This window comes from Mirounga leonina, unplaced genomic scaffold (assembly GCF_011800145.1).
Source record: "Mirounga leonina isolate KUSES-001 unplaced genomic scaffold, KU_Mleo_1.0 Mir_168, whole genome shotgun sequence".
Taxonomy (NCBI): domain Eukaryota; kingdom Metazoa; phylum Chordata; class Mammalia; order Carnivora; family Phocidae; genus Mirounga; species Mirounga leonina.
Window position 1 is genome coordinate 30297643 of NW_023270426.1, and position 23792 is coordinate 30321434.

General features: G+C 40.1%; 1 protein-coding gene across 1 annotated transcript in view; it reads left to right on the plus strand.

Moving 5' to 3' along the window:
- STK32A (serine/threonine kinase 32A) overlaps nt 1–23792 on the plus strand; it is a 120159-nt gene that overhangs the window by 52319 nt on the left and 44048 nt on the right. Inside the window, exon 4 of the mRNA XM_035014410.1 lies at nt 7534–7707. Within this exon, the coding sequence (XP_034870301.1) occupies nt 7534–7707 (174 nt within the window). The remainder of the gene's footprint in view (nt 1–7533; nt 7708–23792) is intronic.

The window sequence follows — 23792 nt, forward strand, 5'->3', positions numbered from 1 at the left end:
ATGCAGAAGCAAAAGGCCTGTTGGGAATTTGATAGGGATTTCACTGACTCTATAAATCAATTTGGGCATAATTGACATCTTAACAATATTTGAGTTTTCCAATCTATGAACATGGGGTAGTCTTTAGTTACCTAGATCTTCTTTAATTTTCCTAAGGAAAGTTTTATAATTTTCTGTGTAAGGGTCTTGCACAAGGTTCCTAAATTTATTCCTAAGCATTTTATTCTTTTTGAAACTTTAATGAATGCAACCATATTCTTTATTTCATTTTCATAGTGTTCATTGCTTATTTAGAAAAATGCAATTGATTTTTGTATACTGATCTAGTATCCTGCAACCTTGCTGTTTTATTTATTCTAATAGTTTTTTGTGTGTGGTTTTCTTATGATTTTCTATATGCTGAATCATGTATGTGATTAAAGGTAGTTTTGTTTCTTTCCAATATGGATGTCTTTTACTGATTTATTATTATTTTCTTTTGGCTAATTACACTGGCTAGAACCTACAGTACTATATTCAATAGAAGTGAGAGCAGATGATCTTGTTTTGCTTCTGATCTTAGAGGGAAAGCCTTCAGTCTTTCTCCATTAAGTATGATGGTCACTGTAGGTTTTATCACAGATGCCCTTTATCAGATTGAGTAAGCTCTCTTTTATTCCAAGTTTGTTAAGTTATTAAGAGTTTTATCATGAATGAATGTTTTGTGGAATGCTTTTCCTGTATATAATGGGATGATCTTATGTTTTGTCCTTTAATTATTAATATTATGTATTCTATTAATTGATTTCCAGGTGTTAATCTCATTTGGTCCTGGTGTAGAATTTTTTAAATATGTTGATGGACTTGAATTGCTAATTTTTTGAGAGTTAAACCTGAATTCTTATGATCGGTAAAAATGGAGATATTGCAGTAACAATTAAATACAATACATAATACATAATAATAAATACAATAATACACATCAAGTACCTAGCATGGTATCTGACACATAGTAAAAAGTCCAACTAGTGAGAATCATGTGGCTTATGCCATTGACAGTAAGTGTCTTCATATGACATTTCATCTTATGAAATAATGGGAAATAACTGCATAAAATTAATCTGCTTAACACCAGAGCTATATTACATTCATGGGTGGAAGAAGAAAGGTAATTAAAATAAGAGCTAATATTTACCTATTGCAAGCTATCTTCCAAGCTCTGTTTTAAGTATTTAATATGTATTAATTCACTTCCCAATTGCCCTGTGAGGTTTGTACCATTGTAGATGGGGATGTTGAGGGCTTATCTAACTTCTTCCAGTTATAAAGACATTAAGGGGAAGAGCTGGGATTTGGACACAAGCAGTCTGGCCCCAAGACCATGTTCTTTACCACTATGTTATGTGCCATGCTTTGTGCTAATTACTTCACAAATGTTATACCTAATATACTCTTTGCCACATGGTGCATAAAATTACTACCAATGTGCAGATAACCTCTCTGAGTTTAAAAGATTTGCTCCAAATTCACATGTGATATTTAAACCCAGACCTATCTGACATTTATTTATTTATGTATGTATGTATGTATGTATGTATGTATGTATGTATGTAGGCTCCATGCCCAGTGTGAAGCCCAATGCAGGGCTCAAACTCACAACCATGAGATCAAGACCTGAGCAAGATCAAGAGTGGGATACCTAACCTACTGAACCAACCAGGCACCCCCATATTTATTTTCTAATTGTATTTTTCTTAAGTGTGTTTTTAATTGATTCTTTGATGAATCAATCAATATAGTTTTTCTCCAAAACCTGAATGCTTTTAGAAGCAGTAACTAATATCAGAATTCATTTCCTTTGTTTTTCTAGATAATGATATTAGAACCGACCCTTGCTAAGGTAGAGTCTGAATGAAGATTTGGCACAACAGTTCTGCAATAGGCAGCAGGTTCTCCTAGTGTCACGATTTTCAAGTTTTTTTGACTGCAAACCATAGGAAGAAATATATTTTTCATCACAGTCTAGTAGATATACTCACAGAGACATACATATTCACAAAACCAAAAGTTTCATAAACGATGTTTTTTTCTGTGCTATTCAATCTATTTTATTTCTTAAAAAAAGTGCTTGTTGGGCTCCTGGGTGGCTCAGTTGGTTGGGCAACCGCCCTCGGTTCAGGTCATGATCCTGGAGTCCCAGGATCGAGTCCCACATCGGGCTCCCCGCTCAGCAGGGAGTCTGCTTCTCCCTCTGACCCTCCCCCCTCTCATGCTCTCGCTATCTCATTCTCTCTCTCAAATAAATAAAATCTTTAAAAATAAATAAATTAATTAATTAAATAAAATAGATAAAGTGCTTGTTAGAACCAACCAAACTGATTTCATAACCCATTAATAGGTTATAAGCCACAACTTGAAAAATGTTGCATTGGAAATATTTTAGATCTCTTCCAATGCTCAGATTCAGATTTATCTCAAGATGGCTTCCATGAGACAGCTTCAAGCATGAGTGACTTCTTCGAAGTTAGTTGGTAATCATACTAATCTATAAGAATAGACTCAAAATGTATGAAAGACCTAAATGTGAGACAGGAATCCATCAAAATCCTAGAGGAGAACACAGGCAGCAACCTCTGTGACCTTGGCCACAGCAACTTCTTGCTGGACATATCTCCATAGGCCAGGGAAACAAAGGCAAAAATGAACTATTGTGATTTCATCAAGATTAAAAGCTTTTGCACAGCAAAGGAAACAGTCGACAAAACCAAAAGACAACCAACATAATGGAAGAAGATATTTGCAAATGTCTTATCAGATAAAGGGCTAGTATCCAAAATCTATAAAGAACTTATCAAACTCAACACCCAAGGAACAAAGAATCCAATCAAGAAATGGGCAGAAGACATGAACAGACATTTCTGCAAAGAAGACATCCAAATGGCCAACACACACATGAAAAAATGCTCCACATCACTCAGCATCAGGGAAATACAAATCAAAACCACAATGAGATACCACCTCACACCAGTCAGAATGGCTTACATTAACAAGTCACAAAATGACAGATGTTGGCAGGGATGTGGAGAAAGGGGAACCCTCCTACACTGTTGGTAGGAATGTAAGCTGGTGCAGCCACTCTGGAAAATACTATGGAGGTTCCTCAAGAAGTTAAAAATAGAGCTACCATATGACTTAGCAATTGCACTACTGGGTATTTACCCCAAAGATACAAATGTAGTGATCCGAAGGGGTATGTGCACCCCAATGTTTATAGCAACAATGTCCACAATAGACAAGCTATGGAAAGAGTCCAGATGTCCATCAACAGATGAATGGATCAAGAAGATGTGATATACGGGGCGCCTGGGTGGCTCAGTTGGTTAAGCGACTGCCTTCGGCTCAGGTCATGATCCTGGAGTCCCTGGATCGAGTCCCGCATCGGGCTGCCTGCTCGGCAGGGAGTCTGCTTCTCCCTCTCCCACTCCCCCTGCTTGTGTTCCCTCTCTCGCTGTGTCTTTCTCTGTCAAATAAATAAATAAAATCTTTAAAAAAAAAATGTGATATATATATGTGATAGATATATATATATACACACACACATACACACACACACAGGAATACTATGCAGCCATCAAAAATGAAATCTTGCCATTTGCAATGACATGGATGGAACTAGAGGGTATTATGCTAAGCAAAATAAGTCAATCAGAGAAAGACAATTATCATAAGATCTCACTTTTATGTGAAATTTGAGAAACAAAACAGGATCGTAGGGGAAGAGGAAAAAATAAAAGAAAACAAAATCAGAGAGGGAGGCAAACCATGAGAGACTCTTAAATATAGGAAACAAACTGAGGGTTGCTGGAGGGGAGGGAGGTGGGGGGATGGGGTAACTGTGTGATGGGCATTAGGGAGGGCACATGATGTGATGAGCACTGGGTGTTAGATAAGACTGATGACTCACTGACCTCTACCTCTGAAACCAATAATACATCATATGTTAATTAATTGAATTTAAATTAAAAAAATAGATCTGGTTGTTCTTTAAAAAAAAAAAAAGAATAGAACCTAAGGAATGTATGTATATCACACACACCCAAAGCTTGTGTTTTAACCTTTTTCTTTCCTTTCTTTAGTTCATTTATTAATTTGTTATTTTTTTTTCTACAGCTATTTGTAGAGGCTACATTTCAGGCAGTATATAGGTGCTCAGGAGTCAAGGATGAGTAAAAGCAGGCATGCATCCTGGTTGCATAGTGGGAATGAAAACAGTTAAGCCAAAAGCACACAAGAAAATATTTTCAAATTATGCTAAATTCTGTGAACAAGAATACGGCATTGTATGTAACAAGGTGACCTGATTTAATATGGAGTATTAGAAATGTCTCTGTGAGAAGTGTCACTTGGGCTGAGGGTGAAAGATGAAAAGAACCGGGCAGTGGACAGCATCGTGAATGTAGGCATGGGCCACACCACATCACAGTCTTCTAAGGCTGGAGAGAGCATGAATTACTAGATGAGGTATGGAAGAGATCTAAAGTTAAGTCTGAGAAAGTAAACAGAGACAGGCCATACAGGATCCTATAGACAATAGAAAGAGGTGAAAGGGTTTTATGCGGCTGGATGATACAAGGCTCACAGTGTAAAAATATAACTGGGGTGTGTAGAAAGGACTGGAGAGGTCCAAGATTATCCAGAGAAAGCTATGAGTAGCTACAACCATAGTCTGGGTCAAACATGATGGAACAGGGTGGAGTACATGGTAGTCTTCTATTGATTATCTCTTATCCTACTGAGCACACTGCAATGCATCTCATATGCAGTGGGACCAGACTTAGTATTTTCGGAGCTGTCAGCTAAGAAATAAAAGTCATGGAAATGCAACAGTGAGTCTCTGTGATAAATGGACAAGGTATAAGGAAGCTCTTACTCTTTTATCAATAAATATCAGACTATGGTATGAACTTGCATGTTCTAGTTATCACCAAACTATATTATGCCCACATATTTTACTGGATTTGGTTCTGTATAATCAAATACTTATCTTCCCTTTCCCTGAGAGTTTTTAAGATATCTATAAAGGGCTTCAAATCTGATGTGCTGAAGGAGAAAAATGATTCTTAACAGCAAAACCTGGCTCCATGATTAAATAAATTTATATTCATACTGGACAAGGGAAGCATGTTGTCTCTTGCCTGGGCTGCTGCTTTCTTTGATTAATAATCCCTTGCATGGCAGAACCCTGTTGTTAACTTGCCTATGACTGACACCTTTATCTATCTGTTCTTGGAATAAAAATAGCTTCACTCAGGTCTCAGTAAAAATGGTTGTTCATCAGGGCGAATGTAATAATACCATTACCCCTCCTTAGAGTTCAGTGGAGATGGGAGAGGAGTCCTCTGGTATGTCGCCAGGTTTCTGACCTCCCATGGGAGCTGAATGCAGTCAACAGCTGCCCTGTATGCTCGCTCGGTCTGCCTAGGCTGTTTGCCTTGACATCTCTTCTTTTTTTGATACCCAAGCCTCACCCATATCACCACCGCTACCCCATTTGCCACTAATCCGAACAGACCTCACTCACATCCCCTAAGGGATCATTTGTTTCATTAGCTGAAAGCAGCTGAAGGTGCAACAGGTCCCAGGCATGATTACATGTTTTTTAGCACATTGATGCTTACTGAAAGACCTTTAAAACACAACAAATATAATGCACAGTAGTGCAGAGGGAAATTTGTGAACCGAACAGCCTGGGTCCAGGAACTTTTTCTGGTGCCCATTAAACCTATGGCAGGGATGACCAGCCAGTCATCACACTGAGGTGAAGAATATCATTTCCAGAAGATAACACCAAAAATGTATTCACTGTCAGATTTTTTAAAAAGCACCCCCTGTGTTTCTGTCTAACTCCCCCAAGGGCTTCATTTCTGTCATCTTCTATGTGAATCAGTCTTCAGTGATAAACAAAATTTTATTCATTGGACAAGTAAACATCAGGGACTGTTAGTCTTCGTTAGAATGTTACTGCCTCAGATTAATGATTCATTGAATTTCTCTTGTTTCTTTTCCTTGCAAATCCCCACCTTTTCCTTTAGTGCAGTGATTGGTATAAAGAAGAAAAAATACTAAGTACAGTTCTTCAGTTATTGATAGTCTACATTTCTTTCCTGAGCAAAGAATTTGTCACTAGGAATTAGTTTGCATCCCTGGGCACTGCTCGAAGACACTTAATTCTTTGATTCAAATAAAAGTTTAAAATGTGATCTCAGTGACATTATGTCAAAAGAAACATGTCAAAACAGTGCTGGTTCAGAGAGCATTATTGTGCCTAGAAATCATGTCTTTGCTTTGAAGGAACAAAATAAATCATAGCAGCAGGAATGCATTTTTTTTTACAAGAGGCTCTCTGCAAACAGCAGAGGCCAGTTCTGCTCTCCCGTGTCTCATTTACTCTTCCCATCTCTCCAACCCGTGCTCCCTCAAGTGTGAAGTCCATGCCTGATGGTACGTCCTGCTTAAAACTCTTCAATGTCACCCCAATGCCTACAGACTTGTGAAAAGGCACCTGTCATGGGATCTGCCCTGTGCTCGTCTCTAGGCTCAAGCTTCCCCTTCATACCTGTTGTTGTTTTTAGAGCAAATCCAAACTATTTTCCTTTCTCCACTCACACTATGTTCTTTCCCATGTCTGTGCTTAGTGCAGGCTATTTTTGTCTATCAAATCTTACTTTTGGACCTGGAGAACTCTTCAGCTCTACCATGTATTAGGTGTTTGACTTTGTGCATATTACTTCACCTGGCCTTCATTTCCTCATTTCTAAAGTGGGAGCCTAAGAGCAGCATTTGGGGGCCCATGGGGTGCCATTCATAGAGGGCTTCAGCACCTGCCCCAGAGAAGAGGCTCAATGGAGACATCAGTGACACTGGCTGTATTTTGTGCTTATTACTGTCACCATCCTTCAAAATGGAACTCAGGTCTCGCTTCTGCTGAGAAGCTTTCCCTTACCTCCCCATCCCAAAGTGAATTACTTCCTTGTACTATGCATTTTTTTATTGCCCTTTTATATCTTTTTCTTATCATTATTGTGGTACATGATTTGTTATAAGGTTGCTGGGCAATGAAGTTGATCATGTGGAAAAATGGGAATGAGAATGGTTCAAGGACACCTCCTAATTCATGTTTTATGGACCTCCTGCAATAGTGTGGTTAGGATATGATTGTTAATGGTAAGTGGACGAGTGGATTTTCTTTAGTTCCTGAGCTTTATAGCTTTGTAAGCTAATAGTTATTGAGTGCTTACTATATGTCAGGCAAGACATTAAATGTTCTATTTGTTCTTTACTATGACTAAATATGGTAGGTATTCTTATTATTCCCCTTCACACATGTGGAAACTGAAGGTCTAGGATCATAGAGCAAAGATAGACCATCTGCAACCAAAGCTTGAACTCTTCGCTAAAGAACACTCTGTTCTGATCTATGAGGTGTCATTTGCCTCTGGGATGCTATAGTGTGCAAATGTATTTAATACACTTTAATTTCTAATTCTATTCCAGGTACTCCTTCCAAGATGAGGAGGATATGTTCATGGTAGTGGACCTCCTGCTGGGCGGGGACCTGCGTTATCACCTGCAGCAGAATGTCCGTTTCCAGGAAGATACCGTGAAGCTCTTCATCTGTGAGTTGGCCATGGCCTTGGACTACCTGCAGAGCCAGTGCATCATCCACAGGTCAGTTAGGTCCAAGGGGACAGCCTTGCACTGAATGTACAGGAGAGAATTTACAACCTGGTGCATTCAACAAGTTCTTGTTGAACATGACAGATAATCCTCACTGAACTCTTGCAACAGTCCCTTAAGGTAGTCTTACTGTCCCTCTTATGAAGATTTAAAAAAAAAAAAATGAGCCCATTGAGCTTAATTTGCTCAAAGTCACAGTTAGTAAACAATAATACCAGAATCAATGAGTATTGGCACTAGACAAAGAAAAGGTGACATACAAGAATGTATCTCCTTCACTTGTGGAATCTGTGTTAAATGAAACAAAGAAATACACAAGTAGCTATAAACCCTAACAGACAATAGACAGAAAAGGATAATACTTTAATTTGTAGATATTGGTAGGTGGGGTGCTTGGGTGGCTCAGTCGGTTGGGTGTCTGACTCTTGATTTCAGCTCAGGTCGTGATCTTGGGGTTGTGGGATCAAGCCCTGTGTCAGGCTCTGCACTCAGCGGGGAGTCTGCTTCACATTTCCTCTCCCTCTCCCACTCCCTCCCACTCATTCTCTCCCTCTCTCAAATAAATAAAATCTTTAAAAAAAGATATTGGTAGGGTTTTTTTGTTTGGTTTTTATTTAAATTCTAGTCAGTTAACAAATAATGTAGTATTGGTTTCAGGAGTAGAATTTGTGTGATGTAAAGATATTGGTATTTTTAATGATGATTTCCTATATAGTATCTCAATTTCTATAATAACCTGTGATAAGTGATCAGAGCAGGTATAGTTGGACCATATTAAATATGAGAAAACTATCATTTGGAGATACTAATTATCATCCAGGGTATTTATGAGAATTTTTTATTAAGTTTCTAATTTTAATTTCAGTATAGTTAAAAGTCTTATATTAGTTTCAGGTGTACGGCATAGTGATTCAACAATTCTGTACATTACTCAGTGCTCATTATATAAGTGCACTCCTTAATCCCCTTCACCTATTTCACCCCCCCCCCACCAACCTCCCCTCTTGTAACCATCCATTTATTCTGTATAGTTAAGAGTCTATGTCTTGGTTTGTCTCTCTCTCTCTCTGTTTTTTTCCCCTTGCTTATTGTTTTGTGTCTTAAATTCCATGTATGAGAGCAATCATATGGTATTTGTCTTTCTCTGACAGACTTATTTCACTTGGCATTACACTCTCTAGCTCCATCTATTTCATAGTACTGGAAGTCCTAGCCACACCAAGCAGACAACAAAAAGAAATAAAAGGCATCCAAATTGGTAAGGAAGAAGTAAAACTTCCACTATTCCTGGATGACATGACACAATATATAGAAAACCCTGAAGACTCCACCAAAAAGTACTAGAACCAATTCAGTAAAGTCAGTAAACCTAGGTCTCTCTGAACCCAGTCATAGCTCTGTCTACTATAATAACTTGCATTTCATTACACACATGAAATATATGCATTAAGTACACATCATTAAGTGAAAAATCAACACATGTGAGTCTGCCACTGTCTTATTTCTAATCTTTGAAGAATTTGCAAGGTTTTTAAGTATGTTTACATCTTTACAGTGTAGTAAAAATTTTGCCAAATAAAATATTTGCCAACCATTAAGTTGATGCTTACCTAAAATTTATCTAGATTAGTACAGAGCCTGTGGGTGAAGATATAGCATCATAATTTATAGATTCTTTGTGCAGGCACTATGGAACAATCTGTGTGTGTGTGTGTTTGTGTATGTGGCCTTGACCCTGTATACTTATATGCTCATTGTTTAATTTCCTGTCTTTCGGAGGACCTATTTGTTTTGGAAGTGTGCTATTCAGGCAACAGATAAACAGAAAGCAGACCAGTTAATCATGTAGGATCTTGGAAGTAAATGAACACACCCGGTGTTTTATCAGTAACTGGGAACCCTGTTCCCAAGCAGTCTTTCTGCCATACTGACTTTCTGGTCCTCACCAGTTCTTTCTAAGGAGGAACTTTCCTATTTGCAGTCTATGGTGTCCTTCTCAGGGTATTCATGCTCACTCATCTGACCCAAGATTGCCAACCCACAATCTGGTTGGGTTGCTGACACTCTGGATCTCAGAAAGGAGGCAGGTACTATGAGAAGTCCGCATGGCTACAAGTACCTTTCAACTTTCTTTTTTCCCTGTTTGAATCCGGGCCCCTGCCTTCTTTCTCTGGGCTTCATTTGTTCTGCCCTATGCTTAGAAGTGTGTTCCAAAAGGAATTCAGGAGGGAAAAAAACACAAACAAACAGAAAAGTCAACACAATTTGTACCCTAAGGAGCTTGCTAACACCAGGCATCGCTCTCCGTTCCTTCCTCCCTTGCTCTCTGTTGCTCTCATCATTCTGCCACTTAAATAAGAAACCAAGGATTAACTTTTTGCCCCTTGGCCTTTACACACTCACAATTATTACTTCATGCCCATTCTCAGAAGAGCCTCTTTGTACTAAAGTGACTCCTCACCATGGCAAATGAATGCAAACTCAGTGACATTCTGAGCATGGTGTTAAAATGAGAGGACATCTTCTTGGGGTCAGAAAATAATGCAGGTGTATTTCTGTTGTCTGTAAGGCCCCACTGCACTTCCCATGTGTTATGTATGTATGTGTATATATACACATATATATGTATTTTTTAAAGAATTTATTTATTATTTGAGACAGAGAGAGCAAAAGCCGGGGTGGGCAGAGGGAGAGGGAGAAGCAGACTCCCCGCGGAGCAGGGAGCCCGACGTGGGGCTCGATCCCAGGACCTGAGCTAAAGGCAGACGCTTAGCCGACTGAGCCACTCAGGCACCCCACACGTGTTACATTTGATAGGCAACTGTAGCACTTTGTACCTCTCCTGAGGAGCTGTGACATGTTTACGAGCAACTACTTAATATCTGCTGCTCTCCTACAGTGTAAACCTCATGAGTTAGGGCTCGTGCGTTTTGCTTTTCACTGTATAACCAGCATGTAGTAAAAATATGAGGGAATGAACACTACCTCAACCATACAAATGATTGATTAAAGGCCAGATTTACAAATAACAAAGACAAAATTAAAATACAAGACATTAAAGCCAAGAATTTCACACCTACCTTGGTCTTCACGTAGAGTAACCATATAATTTATCATCCAAACCAGACTACTCCTGAAAATGAAAGGAGTTGCTATTAATAATTATGCTTGGGCAACGAGCAAACCCATAAGTGTTCTGGAAAAAATCAGGACATGTATCAACATCATTAAGGCTTTTCAAGACAGTAGTGACCAAATAAACATGTTAATTGGGAGATTGCCTGGATAATCATGGCTTTCTGCCTCCAGAGTACCAAATATCAAATTGAGAAGGTGTCAAGTGGCTTAAAATACAGAGACACAGTAAAGTAAGCTGTGTTCCTTTATCTGAGGTGTTAAAAGGATAATAATTATGGCACTCCAAGGCTCCGGCTCACGGGGCAGAGTTAAAAGTGTGAAGAGCAACAGGGAAGAAGAACAGGCTTTCGAGTACTCTAATTCTCTTTTTAAAATCTTTCTTCAGGGGCACCTGGGTGGTTTCATCAGGTAGCGCCCGACTCTTGGTTTCAGCTCAGGTCATGATCTCACGTCATGAGATCAGCCCCACATCCACACTTAACATGTAGGCTGTTTAAGATTCTCTCTCCCCCTCTCTCTCTCTCAAAAAAAAAAAAAAAAATCTTTCTTCAAAAAAATCCACAAAATTCATGCTAGATTTGATGGAATGTAGGGTAACAAAACATCTTTCAGCTACTCAGAAAATTGGATTATAAGACACATCCTGAGTTCTGAGTTTTTATAGTGTGAATGAAGAAAACAGAATCTATGAAATTCAGTCGCTTCCTAAGACAAGGAAAGACCATCTGCATATATAAAATATGTGACTTCCTAATTTCAGACTCAAAACAACATTTTGTCTCTGGACACGGTAGCAGATTCAAAATCATCCCCATCAGTCAGCAAATGCGGGGCAGTGGCAATAGTGGGCTGCCATTTACTGAGGGCTTCCCGGGGCGCAGGTGCTCTCCCGAGCACTTGTGATTTATTTCATTTCATCTGCTCACAACCAGGAGGCTGAGGGTGTTACTGTCCCCATTTTACAGCCCAGGAAACTGGTTTAGAAAGATCAAGTAACTCGCCCAAGGTCGCATGGCTAACAAGTAGGTGAGGCATCACTGAAGAAAATGCAGATGTCTTCACCATTCCCCCACTCGTGGTGGTCAGCATGGTTGTGGCTTGGGGGGGTGGGGGGTTTGGGACAAGGTGAGGCATGGCCACTGCCTGCAGGTACTCAGTCTGGGGGCCCAGGTGAAGATGGTACATATGGAACCAACTGACGAGAGAGCGGCGTACAACTAGACGCTAAATTGTGTGAGAAAGCCTGAAGTACTTCAGACAAGATGACGGTTTGGGGTGACAAAACAAAGTTTCTTGAGAGCTCGGAGGATTTATAAAGGGTTTTCACAATGAGAGCAGAAAGAAGAGTCCAGTCTATGTCAGAGGAAGCGTACTCTGAAAGCACTCATTTATCTCCCTGTGTTACATAGAACGGTCTGTTTTTAATTTTTTCTTCATGTTGACCTTCCTGTCAGCAGTGTCTACTTTAGTTATTTTTTTAAATACCATAAATGCTGTTTCTTTCATAAATTCCAAACAAGACATAAAGGGGGAGTTGTTTTATTTTGTGTACCTTTTTTTTTTTAACCCACTGACTTTAATTTTTGGTAGTTTCCTAAATGTGTAGAATATTTAGCTGCTTGTCCTCAACTTTAGAAACTTCCTTTTCTACAGTTGTCGTGAAAGACACAGGATTGCACACTAAGCATTAATTTTGAATTGTGTAATTGGACACTTTTCTTAGCAAGACGTCAAACATTTTTCTATGAGGACAGCTTGAAAATCAGCGTAGTTTCCAAGTGATGGCCAGTTTCTAGTTCTAGTAACTTACATTTAATCAGGGAGTAAAGATTTTAAAATGTAGACACAGTGATTATTTGCTTTTATGAAGAAAACAAGGAAAATGAAACCTGTTAGAATCCTTCCTGTGGGGATAGTACTATTTGATTTGTTGATTGCCACAGTCTCTCCAGTGACTAATGTGATAGAAAGTCCGCATGGCTACAAGTACCTAACAACTGGTCAGATGTTAAAGAAGCCTCAATTACAAATCCACGCTAATGAGGCGAATTGGAAGAGTGAAAGAGTAAGTTATCCTGGATCAAAATGCTATTTGTGAAGGAACGTTTGATCGTTTCTTTTCCTTTTTGTAAGAATTACCCCGCTCTCCTCAAGTTACATATATATATTCCCTGCTTTCCGAATCCTATAGGAATGAGATGAAACTCTAAGGAGGCAACTTGTAGAAATAACTGCAGTACAACAGAGAGTTGCAAACATTTCATCTCCAGCTGATTCCAGATGTACTGAAGGAGGAAAAAAAGAAAATGTATGATTTCCCAAAATAGACAGGATGGTATTTTTATTCATCACCTTTGTCTTCTTGGCTATCGCCACAGGAACCAATAACTGACACTCAGGTTCATCTCAGACCCTCCAGAAAGAGACACATAGGAACTAGTTTTCCCACATTTGCTCTTGGACTGAAGTAGCTACTTGCTATCCTTCTTCTAGAAATCAGCATTTCAATGGTGAAGAAAAATCTTAGGGACAATGCCTCTGCTATAAATATTCATTCAACAACTGGCTCTTGAGCACCTTGTCGCTAGACAATGTTCTCCATGCTGATCTCCAGTGGGGAAAGGACAGACGACTGCCCTGTCATCCAGAGTTAATGATATCACAGCATGAAAGGGAGCCAAGGAAACATTTCAACATCCATGTCAGAAAGGTGTTTTAATCCTGTGGCATGTAGTATAAATAAAATTGGTGGTTATGTGTGTATCCCACCACACACGCGCAAACACACACACGCATTCATTTGCATCTTCACAATGGTTATATTCATGCTTCTAATTTGGAACCCCTGGATCACAAGATTCTTTATCAAGTGTTGTTGCTCCCTCCTAAATTTAAGCCCTTACGGGTGGAGCACCTCACTCATGTTCTTAATCCCAGCACATAATCTAATCCAGAGTGGTTGCTGTAAATCAATGACTGAACAAATGAACAAGGACAGTACAGACTTGTGATCCTTGGGTGAACGTAGCAGGTAAAGGGTACCATGGGTGATGTTGTCTTCAGCAACTTTTTAAATTTATTCCAAACATTCCTGTTGTGTGCCCACAGCATGTGGGGCCCTGTGCTGCCTTTTCCTCCGTGGTATATTAGTTTTTTATGCTATGTGAGAAATGACCACAAAGTGACTTAAAATAACCCATGTTGATTATCTCATAGTTCAGGTTAGGAGTCTAGGCACATCTTAACTGGGTTCTCTGCAAGGCTGCATTCAAGGTGTTGGCCAGAACTGGGTTCTCTCCTGCAGGCTGGCCTGGGCAAGAGTCAACTTCCAACTTCAGTCAGGATGTTGGCAGAATTAATTTCCTTGTGGCTGTATGACTCGTGTTACCTTGTTTTCTCAAATTCAGTGAGGAGAGCAAGAATCTAGAGCGAGTGTGCTAGAAAGGCAGAGTATATATCACTGAATAACCATTACATAATAGAACACAATCACAGGAGTGACATCTCATCAACTTTGTTACATAATATTGGTTAGAATCAAGCCATATAATCAGGCCACATTTGGGGCTGAGGATGATACAAGACAAGAACACCAGGAAGTGGGGATCATGGGAGTCACCCTAAGTCTGTCCACTATAATTCCTCTGAGAAGTTGTACTACAACAGATTCTGATTTCCTCTATGACCTTAAACATAGCCGCAAACTTCCCTGTCAAGGAGGTTTGACGAAATGATCCGGAAGGGTTCTTTCACACCTAAGAGTCTAGGATGATTTCCTCTTAGCTCTGGTAGGATGCTCTTCAAAGTATGAGTTCATTGTTTCTTTGCTCTTTACCACATAACCATTTCTCCCCAAGAAGGTTGTGTGACCGAAATGTACTATCTATGGGACGTCTGGGTGGCTCAGTTGGTTGAGCGTCTACCTTCGGCTCAGGTCATGATCTTGGGGTCCTGGGATGGAGCCCCGTGTCAGGCTCCCTGCTCACTGGGGAGCCTGCTTTTCCCTCTGCCACTCCCCCTACTTGTGCTCCCTCTCTCTGACAAATAAAATCTTAAAAGAAAAAAAGTACTATCTAAAGACCACGTGACGGTGAGAAGTGATAAACAGCTGTTAGCACAGTGACCAGTTAAGGTCTTGTTTGCTGTTGAGTTGTGAACCAAAAGTATTTGCTTCAACCAAGGCCTTTAGTTTCTTACAGGCAGAGCTTTCCTGGCTAACATTTCACCTTTTTGTCTGACTCACACACACCATACTATCTTGAAAGTCACACTTCATTTTCCTGAGATGATAATGCATAGGGGAAAATGAGGTCTTTCTGCAGCTAATCATTTTAGTCAGTGATTATTGAGTGACACATGAATGAACTTGCCAACTCAGTGACACCCCCAGCTTTCTGAAGCCTGTGGGAGTTGAGTCATCTGGAGAGATGTTTTTCTAATTCCTGAAGGTGCCTACTCCTTTCTGTTCACCAACATTTTTTAACCATTTAATTTATACTATTAAGTACATAGATCATCTTCTTAATGACTTAAGAAGAGCTGTCATTTATTGTTCATATACCAGTGGCCACCATGATAACAAGCATTTTGTGTGTGTGGCCTAATTTGATAGCCCATGGTACCGTGACAGGGTTGAAGAATTTGCCTAATATCATAGTATACTAAGGCCAGATTCAAAGCTAGGATTATCTCAGTCAAAGATATCATATATCTGCTCTTAATACAGGCTCCCTTATTTTTATTCATACAAAAATAATAGGCACCCTCAAGATCAGATGAGCTGTTTACTGTTGTTTACCCAACAGCAACAAGATAAGTATTTTTAGTTGGTATGGGCTCTGGGCTAAATTGCATCCCTCCCAAAAAGATATGTTGAAATCCTAAATCCAAGTATCTCAGAATGTGACCTTATTAGGAAACAGGTATATTTCCTAACCAGTTATGCACTGGTTCAGTACACAGAGGTAATCAAGTAAAACTGGCTCATTACAGTGGCCCTACTCCAGTGTAACTGGTGTTCTTATCAAAAGAGGATATTTGGGCACAGAGGGAGGATGATGTGAAGGACACAGGGAGAATGCCATGTCAAAATGGAGGACTGGAGTGGTGCGTCTGCAACTCACGGAAGGCCCAAGATTGCCAACAAACCAACAGAAGCTAGGGAGAAGCAAGGAAGGGCTCTCACATAGAGGTTTCAGAGGGAGCATGGCCCCGCTAAAATCTTGACTTTGGACTTGTACTTTGCAGAACTGAGAGATAACATGTTTCTGGGGTTTTCTAAGCCCCTCAGTTGGTAGTACTCTGTTATAGGAGCCCTAGCAAACTAATCCAATATGTTTGTACAGTTTGCTTAGCTGCTAAGACTTCACTCTTCCCATGTAGCAGGTGCTACTCAGAACAGCTTCTGTCCTCACTCTTGATAGGCTGCTTCGAATATATTATGGGATGGGAGACCAGAATTTAAAAAAAAAACTTGTTAAAGGGGCGCCTGGGTAGCTCAGTCATTAAGCGTCTGCCTTCGGCTCAGGTCATGCTCCAGGGTCCTGGGATCGAGCCCCGCATCGGGCTCCCTGCTCGGCGGGAAGCCTGCTTCTCCCTCTCCCACTCCCCCTGCTTGTGTTCCCTCTCTCGCTGTCTCTCTCTCTGCCAAATAAATAAATAAAATCTTAAAAAAAAACACTTGTTAAAATTGCCTGTAAAATTAGGGTAACCCAAGAGAATAGTCAATAAATCAAATCCATTGGCTTTAGTATATGGTCAACTATTTTATGTTGTCCAGAGACTATCTTTTGTGTTTCACATTTGGCAAGATACTTCAAATATCTGTGGCTTTTTTATAACATTCCTCTGGTCCAAGTTGTTCTGTTTTGCTTTTAAGCATCTATAAGGGAAGTTCAATCTTTTTCAATATACCAAAGCAGCATGTCCAGTATGAGAAAACTACAGGTCCAAAGAAATGATAGATTAACTGATTACTTGTACTGTGTACATTCCACCTGATGTTGGCTTTCTTCTTTTCAGTACACTGATAATATTTATTGTTGCAGTGGGATCAAGAATTTGGTTTCAGGCCACCATTTTCTGTGGAGCAGTTAAGAAAATGCCCTTTCTTTTTGTTTTGGTCAGTCTTCTCTTCAGTAGATCATAAGCCTTGCAAATGTTCTTTTTTTCTAACTCCCACAGCAGAAGGGCCACTTGAGCCTCAAAAACAAAACGGCAGTGCAGTAATGAGGGTATTAGGTTGATACGTTCTACCCAGCACCTGCTCCCAAGCTACCAAATAATGAATGAGCATGAATAACACATTGCGAACACAGGAGAATCTGCCTTCTTTGTGTTAGCCATCAGGCAGTTTCGAAAGGAGCTTTGTGACTGGGCTTCTCAGCCAAGACCACCCATTTATGAAAGCCCATGTGAAAAAGGGAGAGAACGGCTCGTTTACAGGTTAACATTTAACTAGCCTGCGCTGTGCTTCTAGTAATTTCTGTAAGGTTCCGAGTTTCATTAATATGCAGCCTGCAACTTGGTCCAAATTAAATTTTACTTTGCCTATACACATTTCAGTACAAAGCTTAAGCTTCATTCTTTCAGGTTTAGTCACTTGTTTGTGTGCTGGGCACATAGTTTTTTTTTACTTTTTTATTGTTATGTTAATCACCATACATTACATCATTAGTTTTTGATGTAGTGTTCCATGATTCATTGTTTGCGTATAACACCCAGTGCTCCATGCAGAAAGTGCCCTCTTTAATACCCATCACCAGGCTAACCCATCCTCCCCCCTCCCCAGAACCCTCAGTTTGTTTTTCAGAGTCCATCGTCTCTCATGGTTCATCTCCCCCTCCGATTTCCCCCCCTTCACTCTTCCCCTCCTACTATCTTCTTTTTTTTTTTTTTAACATATATTGCATTATTTTTTTCAGAGGTACAGATCTGTGATTCCACAGTCTTGCATAATTCACAGCGCTCACCATAGCACATACCCTCCCCAATGTCTATTACCCAGCCACCCCATCCCTCCCACCCCACCCCCCACTCCAGCAACCCTCAGTTTCCTGAGATTAAGAATTCCTCATATCAGTGAGGTCATATGATACATGTCTTTCTCTGTTTGACTTATTTCGCTCAGCATAACACCCTCCAGTTCCATCCACGTCATTGCAAATGGCAAGATCTAATTCCTTTTGATGGCTGCATAATATTCCATTGTATATATATACCACATCTTCTTTACCCATTCATCTGTCGATGGACATCTTGGCTCTTTCCACAGTTTGGCTATTGTAGACATTGCTGCTATAAACATCAGGGTGCACGTACCCCTTTGGATCCCTACATTTGTATCTTTGGGGTAAATACCCAGTAGCGGGCACATGGTTCTTGAATAGAGCTTTGAAGAATAAAAACATATTTTGTTGTCCTCATAGAGCTCATGGTTTAATTGAAGAGATAGACAATGAACAAGGAATCAGATGTGTAAATAACCATGTTCACTACAGATTGCCCTCAGTGCTTCATGGGCAATAAGCAGGGATCTCATCTGGAGGGGGAGGCTACCTGATGCATTAGCATGGGGCTCAGAGAAGCTCCAGTTGATAGGCGACATCTGAAGTCAGACTTGCCGGACAAGCAGACCTAAGGTGGAAGTCTGTTCTGTCCTGGAGCAGAACAGTGGTCTTTGCAGTCAGAACACGTGAGAAAGGGGGAGAGTAGTTCAAGCAGCTGTAAGAGAGGGGATCCGAGGCCAGATCAGCTCACCATGTTCAAGCAAATATTTATTTCCCATTTGTACTTGAGTGAAAATACAAAGCCAGTCCAAAAAAGGGGACATATTTGAATTTGTTATCACTTTGGACATAAGAATAGAGCATATACAGTGGGTGGTATGAAAATAAGGCTGGAGATGATAGAGAATGGCGTACACTAGCTAATCCAGATGTCAGGGTAAGACCAAGCCTGCAGACGAAGGGTCTAAGGGGCTCACTCTGCAGGTAATGGATTAGTATGCTTTTTCCAAGATTTATTTTTCTAATTTGTAAAATGGATTTAATAATGTCATAGGTAATACAGCTGCAAAAATATGGCAATTTCCTGTTACATGCTTGGGAAAACAGGGATGGCTAATGAAGGAAAGCCATATTGCTATTTTCCAGAGCGATGTCAAGCAACTAAGGCTATTACGAAGCCGTAGGATATTAGAGGTGAAGGTTAGCTTAGAAATCAAGTCCGACCTCCATCCAAAGACAGAATTCCTTCCACAACTCTCCAAAAAGAAACTGTCTTCCTAGCCTTTCAATGGGTCAGAGATGGGACATTGGCTGCCACATAAAGTCATCCATTTCATGTTCAGACACACCTGATTCTCAGAAAGTTCTTCCTCCTGTTGACTCACAGGCACCCTCATGGATGGTTCTGCTGCTGCCTGTGGGAGCCTTACATCAGACACGGCTTCTGCTTAGGCGTCCCCCATAGGTAGTGCCGTACTGGTCATTTATCAGTGGCCTCCAGGATTGTTACTGGTCAGTACCCTGTTCTGATTAGTGTTTGTTCCTTGTGAAGTATTTTGAATATCACTTCTGGTGATAGAAGTGGAGTCCTGACTTCTCATAATAATGGGTGACAACAGGATAGCTCCATCAGCTATCTGGGCCTCTGGGGGCCCCATCTATAAAATAGGAAGAATCATTGCACCGACTTGATAAGGCTGTTTGAGGATAATATAGAATACAGCACTTAAAGGCTTATCCTGGTTTCTCACACGTTGCGTTAAGTGAAATCTACCATCATTAGTACATCACAGTGGTTCAATTACAGTTGAAAACAACTATTCCTCCTTTAATACTCTCAGTTTAACATCAGTTTCTCACCATCTAGCCCTTCCTACCACTGGACACTTCCTAATCATTTGATCAATGTTTTCTGACAATTGAACAACCACTGTGTGCAGACTACTGGACTCGGAGTTTTATCTACCTCATATCACTAAACCCTCACAGCAACTCTATAGAAACTGTTATGGTCCTCGAGATACAGAATCAGGGATCTCAGTCTCAGAAGGGTATTTCTAATCTTTTACTAGGGAAGCAAAAGTTTTTCTGAAGGCCCTTACAGTAGAATCCCCCTTAGGTCTCGTTGGCTGTTCTGGCTCATCCCCACGGTAAAGAAGGCTGTGATAAGGGAAACCAGAGTCTCATGACCGATGTATGCCAATCATCCCTCACCCTGGGACTGGGTATGCTGCTGCCAAACTGGGGTTCTATTTCTAAGAAGGCTGGACGAATTTCCGGATCTCCTATAGGTAGGCAGTATGGCCACGTAGAAAAGAGAGGCTGGCACCGGATGACCTGGGACTGAATTCCAGCCAGGTCATGTGTGACCCTGGCAAGAGAGGATATTTCAGTTCTGGAGCTGAAATGGAACAAATTGCTTTTTACCTCAAATTGAATACTCCTGTCCTCTATTTGATTATAAAAAAAAACAAACAAAAACCCTCTCATGACAGTTAATCTGTTATGACCAATAGATGAACACCTTCTAGTCTCTCTTACTTTGTAGACTCTTTACCTTCCTCTAACTAGTACATTTCTATCCCTAAAATCTCTTCGGATTGAGGGAAAGATCCAGGAGATCCGAGTTCAGGCCAATCTCCGTGGCTAGGGGATTTACCTCAGGTCCCTAATGCTGTGTCTTTGCTTCCCTGGTTACAGAACAGGTAAATGTGACCTAGGTTTCTAGCTGTGTGAATCCAAATTAAAGGAAATAATGGCAGTGAATGAGCACTGACTAATGCTAAAGAGCAAGGCAGGAAGCCTTGTCATTAAACATTCCGCCTCCGAAGATTACAAATTGGCTGAAAATCTCAAGTGAGTGGGATGGTAGTATATAACCATGCTTCTCAGTGGGAGTATCTGTACTGTTGGGTCTGTATCATCAGGATAAGCATGATTTCACCTTCCCAGAACAACAGATTTACTCCACGGTAAGACACGTGGAACTTTACTTTTACATTAAAAGAGACATGGCTGTATTATAGAGCAGGGTGGAAAATATACATGATTTTCAACTATAAAAAAAAATTAAACTTGCTGCAGCCTAATATGAGCCACATGCCAGACCCCCAGGTATGTGAGGACATTCTTCTTTCTCCTTCGGAGAACTAAAATATAAACAATTGAGATATAAACTAAGATCTCACCTCACAATCTCTGGTCATACCCCAGCTCGAGCAGTTGCTTATCATGTAATCTTGGACAAGTAATTTAAACTCTCTGAGCTCCTCTTTCTTTACCTGCAAAAATGGGTGAAATACCTAAGTTAGGGAGCTATTGTGAGCAATGAAAGATACGTTGTCTGTCAAGTAGCTGCTGTAGCATGGACAATAAATGGAAGCTGCTGAAACCATTCTGTTATTCAGGGATAGTACAGCAGTTGGGCCATTTTTTTTTTTTTTTTTTAATCAACTCTCCTCAAACCCCTCTTCCTGTGCCTATATCAGGAATTGCTGATCGATCTTGGCACTCTTTTCTCTTGGACGTGAAGGCCCTCCTTTTCAACATGGCAGACACTACTAACTAAAGAATTGGCCCCATGCTTGGAACCTACTTGCCAAAAATAACCAAGTGAGCAATAGTGGAAAGACCATGACATTTAAATTCCATCTCTGCCATTTATGAGCTATGAGACTGCAGGCAAGTCAGTGCCCTTAAGTCTCCTTTTTGTTAAATTTATTTTATTTATTTATTATTTATCTATTTATTTAGGCAAATGTGGATAGTACTGTTTTCCTTTGGCATCTAAATGATAAATCAGTGAAGGGAGGTGACTTTTAGGGAGCCTCTGTGAGAAGCCTTGGGTGGCTCACAGAGGGTCAGGACTCAAAGCGTTCTGAAAGGTCAGCTGAGCAGGTGAGTATTCCCCTGCTGCACTACCCACCACTCGCTGGGTTGCTGTCAAATGCTTATCCAGCCTCAGTGACAACATCCACGTCACATTTTAAGATTTTGTGATAGTTCACGCCAACTTTGGAAGTGTCTATTAAGAAGTCCTTTCTCAGATCCTGACTTAAGAGCTTATTTGTAACTCCCTCAAGTGCTCTCTACTGAAGAATTGTCCTCTTTTTTCACCAAAGGGTCATTAACATCTGGTTCCTACCACCCTTCCCCTTTACCAAAGAAACCTAGCTTGGTTGGGTGAATCTCTTCAAAGTTGCTTGGGTTGTGGGGATCGGAGGAGAGCGAGATGCTGAGATGGGGGTCTAATGCTCTAGCTTGTGTTTTGCTGAGGGGACATACAAGCTAAATTATTACGGCCAATGGAGGGAAAATGCAGAAGCCATGGGAGAAGACATCTGAGAGAAGAAAGGCATGGGGAGTGTGCTGGTGTCTTCAGTGATACTTGGGGAAAAGAAACACAAATTCAAGAAGGGATACTGCGTAACATTTTCATCATGGGAGGATGGTAAAATCACTGCCCTCATCACCCGATTAATATATAATAGCATTGGACCTGTGTAGTAGGATGACAAATGAAAAGCAGTGCTATCCACGAAAAGCCATTACACCCAAAATGAATATGCAAACAGTATATGTTTATATAATGTTTTATAAATACTAGTATTTATATATAGCATTTATAAATAGTACTTATAAATACTATATATGGAATATGTATTATACATTATATTTTTACAGAATATATTTGTAACTCATATCCCCCTGAACAAACTGTGGGAAATGCTGGAGTTGAACAACAACAACAAAAATAAGCAGGCAGAAAGCTGCTAAAAGAGTAAATCTTAAAAATTCTCACCAGAGTAAAACACAAAAGACAAAAAAACCCACCATAGCTATGTTTGGTGATGGATACTAACTAGACTTATTGTAGTGATCATTTCACTATGTTCTATACCTGAAACTAATACAATGTTGTATGTCAATTATCTCTCAATTTTAAAAAATGAAATTTAAATTAAAAAAAAAAAAAACAGAATCAGCCAGTTAGTAAAAAAGAGATGGAGGCTGTACGTGGTCCATAATGTAACTCTGGCACTCTTCACTACCGCCCCCTGTTCCACACCATGCATTTCTTCTTACAATTACCCCTTACGCCCTGCCATCCCCACCTCACTTGTTTTTCTTTACATCTGTTTATGTGACCAATAGCCTTTGTGTGACATCTTAAATAATATATTATAGAATCGTATGTATATTTTTTCCCTCTCAAGAACATGGAGAGGACCCAGTTTAAGAGTACGTTATGTAACAAAGAATTCAACCCAAACTGTAGACCTGTCAGAAAGCCACAGACACTGAAGGGCTTGATTGTGGTTTGGATACACTGATTTTCTTGTTCCCTATTCTCACAATACCCCATATCGGATTGCAGGGTGAACAACTTGATTCCAGGGTAGGTACAGTGAAGGGATGTAATTAGCCTATTAAGTTCTGCTAATGACTTGTAAAGTCATTCAAGTGAGAAGAGCAGATATATCAGTTCCGCCTTGGACCCTGCCACAGGGAGCATTGTATTTCTACAGTGCTATTTATAGTTGCCACAGTAGGGCATCAGCTGATTCAGCCTTTTCTGTTTCAGCAAATCAAGACGGAATTAAGAATTTCTACAGAATGTGTGTCCCTAGAACTGCAACTTATAAAATATAATAAAATATAAATATAAAATATATATAATATTTAAAATCATAGTACTAAATGAAGTAACTTAAGTAGAGAGTAGTTGTATATACGACTGAGCTCTGGGGAATCGCAGCATTTAGAGGTTGAAACAAGAAGATACCAGCAGATAAGACTGAGGAGGAATCTCTGTGGCAGGCGAAAAGAAGAAGAAAGGGGTTTTTTGCAAGCCACAAGAATAAAGTATGTCAGAAGGGAAGGAATGATCAGCCCCCAGAGAAGTTAAGCATGATAAAAAACAGTGCAGCC